We start from the raw sequence: 7,480 nt of genomic DNA, 5'->3' as shown, positions 1-7,480 counted from the left end.
CAAAGTCGATCTTGAGATCTCTGGGGCGTGGTCAATAGAGTACAAGCTCAAAGCTATTCCAACTGCTTCATTAACTGGGACATTTGTATACAGGCTCTTCAGATCCAAAGAAACGATGCAGCCAGGTGCAGTGATCAAAGACCGATGGAGTGCCTGGCGCTTCAGGTCTGTATTATGAATAATGAGCCTAGAGCTGGCAGTTTTTTGAAACAGAGAATCTCCCTAGCAACACAAATAGCTACTGCGGCTTGTGTATTGGGTACTGTTAACGACAAAACCACATTTCACGATTTTTTTTATTTGTGATGTTTTTCTTAAAAATGTGTTTTCAGCTGATGTTCGTAGCGCAGCTGTTTTTATTCGGTTTTCCTCCAATCGCTCAATCTGTCATTGTTATCGTTGAATTCCTTCTTTGATGTTTAATTCCTTTTGAGTTGTTGGGCATGCCCGGACTTTTATGGTGACAGGTCCTTTTGACTGACTGCAGTGCCTGGCGCTCCTAATGATACTTTCTAGACAGTCTGATTTAAAAAGAAGAAGAGAATAAGAAGAAAAAAGAAAAGATCCGGTGGTCGGAACAACGAGTTTTTTTGCCTAAGCTTAAAAATGTGTTGCTAGATTATGCAATAGTTTTATTTCAGAGTAATTATGTAGAATCATGAAGACTAATGATTGGATAGTGACTATCTTCAGGTACGTCAAATGAATTCAGGTTATTATGGTTTTGGAGATGATCCGGTGCGGTCTATGGCTTCAAGGTTTATGGCAACGCTTTTGCAACGGATTTTGAATGTTGGATTTTTTAAAGCATTTTATAGATAAATTCAAAAGTTTTGCATTTTTGTAGCTGGAGAACGTTATGGTAATCAACCTTCAGGTCAGGCGCCAATTCTATGTGTGGCCTAGATGGCTCCAGCACTCTGACCATTTAGTCTGTTATGTCAACTGAGCATGAAGATTTGCTGCAGCCAGGTGCAGTGATCAAAGACCGATGGCAAATAGTTAGTGAACATCTATGTATATGTCGCTGTAGAGAATTTTTAGATTGATATTTGCGGAAAAATTGATGAGTACAAAAAAGTTTTTGTTATTGGACGTAAATTTATATAAGAAGTTGCAACTGGCTATACTTGTGACAATTTGGATAAATTAATTAATTTACCTCTCCGAAAAAAGATTAGAAATTGTTTTGTTGCTTCATTGCTCAACATAATATTTCTCGAATATCTTTGAAAGTTTGTTTGACATTAATCTGGACATCATATAAAAAATATATAATATATAAAACTTCATAATATGTGTCTCTGTTTTAGCTGGAGAAGATTGGAGGTGGCGGATTTGGTAAGTAATAGGTGGACTTCAAAGCGCAAATCGAGCTCTGACATTGAAATATTCCGATCAAAAGTAAACTTAGTCCTCAAGATGTGCGCGTGTCCTAAGTAGTCCTGATGATTTTTCTTGTTTAGGCGAGATTTACCGCGCGCTCGATGGAAACACAAAAGACATCGTTGCGGTAAAATTAGAAAGTGCCAAACAGGCGAAGCAGGTGCTGAAAATGGAGGTAGCTGTTTTGAAGAAGCTTCAGGGTCGAGACCACGTTTGTCAGTTCATCGGCTGCGGTCGCAACGAATTCTTCAATTACGTGTTCATGTCACTTCAAGGAAGGAATTTGGCAGACTTGAGGCGCAGCCAAGCCAAGGGATCATTCTCGACTCACACAACGATGCGGCTTCTATATCAAATGGTATTTTTTCGCTTTAATTAATAACCACAAAATATAGATAACGCAGATATCGACAATATATTGGTTTTACGAATGACAGATCAGTGCTGAATTTACTTTGATTTTCATGCATGCATTACTTGCGATTGCTTACTTTTTTTACATCACCGCTTATAAACCGAAATAGCTGTAATTTTTCACTTCCAATGTTCTGTGCAGGCGTTTGAGCAGGTCAAAGGGCCATTTTGAAGTTCTGGACAATAGATTTTTATCAGTAAACTGATGATAACATTTGGCAGGACAATGAATACTTCGTTCCGAAAGACAAGCGAAAAATAGATACCGGACAAGATAATAAAATTTACTGGGCAAAAGTAGTCCGGCACGAAAATGGCAATCCAAAAATCCACCACATTAACTGGAATAAGAATTATGATACAAGATTTGACAGCTTTTCTGCTTGGATTTACCTTCATTTTTTCTGAAATGCACGAAGATTTTTGCATTGTCGAGATTCAAAGAATGCAATTTCTTTTGAGTCTAGCTCAAAAGCTAGCTGACCTGAGCTTGAAACCTCAGTAAACAGGAAGGCTGTTTTCGTGATTACGGAAAAGATCTTCTTACGAAAGAGTGTTTCTAAAATTTCGAAATGTTATTTGCCCCATGAAAGAGAATCATTTCGGGGCGAGACTTGCGCACCATTTGCACACACAGGTGCAAATTTTATCGCTTACCTGCTAGAGACATAGGAAAAAGGTATGGTGATTGAAAAGAAGTGTAAACTTCTTTAAAGTCAAATATTCCAGCTGATCATTAAATTTCATAATCAGCTCAAGTTCTGCTCGAAAACAAAAAAATGAAGCACTCAAAGGATTTTAATAAAAATATTGAAAGTAGATTGTACGAATGATAAGACCAAAATTTTATCTCATGGATTCAATCACACAGACGAGGCTCCCAACCTTTAAACAAAACATTGGGCAATCAAGAATTCAACGAGAAATCTTTTAGTGAGAGAGGAGAAATCAAAGGGGGTTATAAGTCGTCTTGTAGTTAAATGTTCAGTTGTAGTGCTCACGCCTCCAGACATGATCGAAAAAAAGATAGTTACCATTATTTGTCAAGAAAAGCCTTCAACTCCGTCACGGAGTGTGCAAGTGACACCGCCAATAGGGAAATTGAATGTTACCATCGACATAATGTAAAAACAGTCCCGAAAACTTTTCTCAAGGCCTTTAAGGGCAGATCCCAGTCATTGGTTTGATGCACTAATAAGGTCTGGATGCGAAAGCTCAAAACTCGAAGTTTGGCTGTTTTCTTCCAAAAGGTGTTGTTCCTTGGCTTAAGATCATAGGAATTTTCTTCTGTTGACTCGTTGCACTGACAGAAATCCAGGTTTACCGCGGACACTTGAGACATTCAGACGTTTACTCGGAAGAGTAGTAGTTGATCCAATAGATCCTTCAGGTCAAATATTTGGTTCTGAGGCGTTAGGAGGGCCTCGTTGTGGTATCGATGGGTCAATCCATTGATTTCTTTGAAATCTTGGAAGCAATGCTCGGAAATCTTGGACGCGAAGTGCAAATTGTTTTGGCCTGCTGTTACTGGGCGCAAAAATCTGAGTGCATTTCAATTTAATCACTCGCAATGCTGCCTTCTTAATGCCAGAAAACACTGGTCACAAGCCTGCACGTTTTTATACAAAATTTTCTGCAGGTGACGCAGCTGTTTGCGCTAATTTCGAAAACTTAAGGAATGGTCTGAAAAATCATTGAAAGTGGACCAAATTTTGGTAATTGCTCAGAGCCTGGCAAGAGTTCTGTAACTGACTTTGCTCAACATTGCCAAAATTTGTTCAAAAAGTAAAGGAAAACGGTACTTAGAGTTTTATCGCCGGCGACGACATTTTTTAAGATTTTGCAAACAAAGAGTTAAGGGCTGGCGTTAGAGTTAAAGTTTTTGTAACGCTCATTAAGCTATTTCACCTTTTCACAATCTCAAACCAATCTAAGGAATTGGACCAGGATATTTTTGCTCACAAATGTTGGTAATGTTCCTGTTCTGATGGTCAAAATATTTATTCTATCAGAAACACTGGTTTGGGAATAACCAAGCCAAAAGCAAAGCCTTAGAGCTGCAATAGATCATGGAAGAATTGAACTTGACAAATTTAACTACCATAGGACATGGCAGAGCTCTATGCAAAAAATTCAGGCAACTCAATATCAGCTTTTCCTTGACCTGTAAGGGCAGCTAACCGGAACTTAGACACGGGGAGTGGAGTGAAACCTTAGAAGAAGTTATTCGTGTTGGTTTTTTGCCTCTCTTAAAACGAGCTTTTTGTTGCAATGGCTGAAACTTATGGCCTCCAATTAAAAACCTTCCAAAATGTGATGGATATGGCGACGATTTCAATGTTGAGCATGCGCTCATCTGTAAAAAGTGGCCTCAGCATTAAAGATGTGTTTTAGGAGTCAACTAGCCTGGCATGGCCCTACGCTCAAAAGAAACCGGAGAACATCATCCGAAAAGAAACGCATCGGAGAACACTCAGGCTCCTAGAGCAGGCTTACACTGAGTGTTCTCCGAGAGCCTATCTATAACAGAAAGTTTTTGTTTTGTCGTAGATCTAGAACTGGAGTAAACAATTTCTATTAGTGTTGAAAAGGTGTTACTTTTGGCCGCTTTCGCCTTCTTTTTGAACTGTTGATGATTTTGTTTAAAACTGTGTTTTTTTGTCGTGAGAAATGTGTGATAAATGTCTTGAAAAATATCTTTTATGTTGACTTGGCTGGGATAAATTATCACTTTCTCTCAAATTAAGAAGACTGTGGTTTTATTTGTTATATGAAGAGCATTCATTTTTCAATTGAGACGTCACAGAATGAACTTTGTTGTTAAACGTTTTAGAGGTTTTCAAAGTTTGATAAATTGTTTGGCATTTGACGTTTTGCGAATGGACTTAAGTTCTCATTAGTTCACACCGCTCATATTCTCACTCCAAGAAAGAGTACATTGGAAACCGTAGTTTTTTGAATGAGGTCTAAATTTTTAATGGGATCTCTAACGACTGTTGAAATGGTTTTGAAGAAATCATGTGGTTTGTTGACGTTAAAGGGGCAATGGTAGCTTTTTTGCAGGTTCTATAAAAAATATAGGTTCTGACAGGCAATTTTTATTACAATGATATACGATTTCGATTTCAATTAGCATTTACTGTGCTAAGCATCTAAGCAGTGCATTTGCTGATTGGTAGAATTATTTAGTTTGTTTTGTCTTTCTTTTTAAAGTATTTCCTGAGACGAAATGTAAAAACGTGGATAGGAAATTAGTTTTGGTCCGAGAAAGTTTATCAGATAGTGGAGAAATTTGCCTTTCCACATTCATTGGAAGCTTATTTGATTTCTTTAAGGTGCATGCCATTGAAAGCGTCCATGATATCGGCTTTCTTCATCGCGACATCAAACCTTCAAACTTTGCAATGGGTGGGTCTAGTTCGAACAAACACAAAGTGTACATTTTGGATTTCGGTCTGGCTCGGCAGTACACAACAGCCAGTGGACAGTTGAGGCAGCCGAGATCCACAGCTGGTTTCAGAGGCACAGTCAGATATGCTTCCATGAACGCCCACAATAACAAGGAAATGGGAAGACACGATGACTTATGGTCCCTTTTCTACATGATCGTCGAGTTCATCACAGGTGCTGTCTTCTACTTTTCGGATTCCTTATATTTGATTTATGAATATAAATAGCCGATGTGGATGTTTTAGATGTCATCTTGCTGAAGGTCTTTCAATAATCCTGTAAAAGTCTGCGTATATAATAGATTCCTATCTTGGTATTGACCCTTGCAATAGATAATCATTTTCAACAACAGACAAGTGAAAAATATGTTTTGTCCGTTTCAATAATTTTAGTGACACGCACCTCTAGCAGTTGTCCTGATGGAGATATTTTTTTTTACTTTAGACTAATGAGAAGTTTTTCGAAGTGCCTTTAAAAATTTAGTCAGCACGAGTACGAATACCAGGAAAAAGTCAAAATTAATATTTTGAAAATCGTTTTGTGATTGACAACAGATGCTATTTAAGGTTCCCTCCCCTGGCGCAAGTTCAAGCAAAAGGAGCAAGTTGGAAAAGAGAAGGAGAAATACGAGCACCGCAAGTTCCTCGAACATCTTCCGCACGAGATGAGTACTTTCTACAGCCACATCATGCAGCTCAACTATGAGACCAAACCTGACTATGACGTAAGCAGCTTAAATTCTGAATGGATTTCCTGGATGCTTCCTTCTGAAATTTAATCTTATTGATAAGTTGGCTAATTTATGGCGTCTTATGTAGTGTCTTTGTTAGCTACAGTTCTAAAAACCTAGTTTTATTAGGAATCTGCAGCTTATTGTGAGCAGATCAACAGAAAGAAGAAAGCGTTTTCGAAACGAGATAGAAATTAAGATATTTTCCTGATAAAATTATGAAACTTTCTTATCTATGAGTCTACTAGAAAACTGGTTGCTCTCATTAAAGTTCGCTTCTCCAATTAGGTTACTACTGATACTCAGAAGTTACCAGTTATAATACCTAAGTCGCAATTATTCCTTTTGTTGTAGCTGTTGAGGTGCAGTTGCAAATCATACTTGGACAGATTTCATTTGCGAGACGAGGATCCGTTTGATTGGGAAGTGCCAGGCTCTCCTGATTCCAGAACAGCCCCACAGCAGTCTATTGAGAACCAGAAGCCAAGTGGATCAGCTGCTGGAGTTGGTGAGTATTCTAAAAAAAATTAGCGTTTAATGGTTTTCGGAATTCTACGCACTTTTCAAAAACGTGCTCTTATTAATAGCCGCGTCAGCAATTCCAGGCGGCTATTATTGTGCTCCTATTTTTACAATTCAAAGAATTTGAATTGTATTGGGGCGCTGTCTTTTTTTTTTTAAGATCTGTTCACACATTTTCATGATTTTTGAAGTCAAATTGGAGTAGTGATTTTGGTCACGCCGAAACAGGAAATGGAGCGAAAAAGCTAGTGGTTTTGCGGCGTGAAATTTTTTCGCTCCAAATTTAAAGTAGAGTGAGAAAACGGTGTTTGAACAAAAATTCGCTTTCTCGCTGGTGGTTTTTTGTTCACATGCGGCAATTTCACTTTGATTTTTACTGTTTTTTCGATTTTTTAGATCGGATTTTTTTCTAAATGCTTTTTCCAATCCATTCATAGTCCGTTCTAGGTCTAGTTTTCTGTTTAGTCAATGAAAATTCTTTGAATTGTACGTCAGGACTTGTCATGCTATGTTTTTTTTACTTCAGCTAACAGATTTTTGTTTCGTCTTACCGTGACGTCATTTCTGCTTTTTGGGTCAATTGCGTGACTTACCTCACTCAAAAAATGATTTCTGAACTCACGTATGGAACTTTAATTTTTATGAACATTTACTAGTTAAAGATCAATAGTGTGCATCTAAGGGTGCCAAACTTTCTAAGTGGTGCCCTAATTCTTGAGAATTAGTCTTGAGTTTTTGATTTCGAATATCAATTTTGAGAAAGCTCTTTTAGGGCTTTTTCCGTATAGACCGTATGTGTCATAAAATTGACAGTACGTATCTAACGCAAAAAATCTAGTGGTCTACTGAAGGACTTTTGGTCAATCTGCCTATCTTGTTTCTTTACTTGTTTCAGTTCATGGAAGGCCACAAGCGTCTATCGCGGCTATTTTCCGGCAATCTGCCGGCTATGTTATAAATTATTGCTCTCAAATGAAG

At 37.9% G+C, this 7,480-nt stretch overlaps 1 protein-coding gene across 1 annotated transcript in view; it reads left to right on the top strand.

Annotated features, from left to right (window-relative positions):
* The first annotated feature begins 626 nt into the window (after positions 1 to 626).
* Positions 627 to 7,480, top strand: part of LOC142354378 (uncharacterized) — a 63,774-nt gene continuing 56,920 nt past the window's right edge. The window contains exons 1-7 of the mRNA XM_075406654.1: positions 627 to 693; positions 848 to 1,001; positions 1,314 to 1,341; positions 1,467 to 1,744; positions 5,136 to 5,424; positions 5,817 to 5,974; positions 6,335 to 6,488. Coding sequence (XP_075262769.1) covers positions 939 to 1,001; positions 1,314 to 1,341; positions 1,467 to 1,744; positions 5,136 to 5,424; positions 5,817 to 5,974; positions 6,335 to 6,488 — 970 coding nt within the window. The 5' untranslated portion in view covers positions 627 to 693; positions 848 to 938. The remainder of the gene's footprint in view (positions 694 to 847; positions 1,002 to 1,313; positions 1,342 to 1,466; positions 1,745 to 5,135; positions 5,425 to 5,816; positions 5,975 to 6,334; positions 6,489 to 7,480) is intronic.

The sequence above is a fragment of the Convolutriloba macropyga genome, chromosome 15 (assembly GCF_964194025.1).
Source record: "Convolutriloba macropyga chromosome 15, txConMacr16.3, whole genome shotgun sequence".
NCBI lineage: Eukaryota > Metazoa > Xenacoelomorpha > Acoela > Convolutidae > Convolutriloba > Convolutriloba macropyga.
Note: the sequence above shows the minus strand (reverse complement) of the source record. Positions and strands in the feature narration are given on the sequence as shown.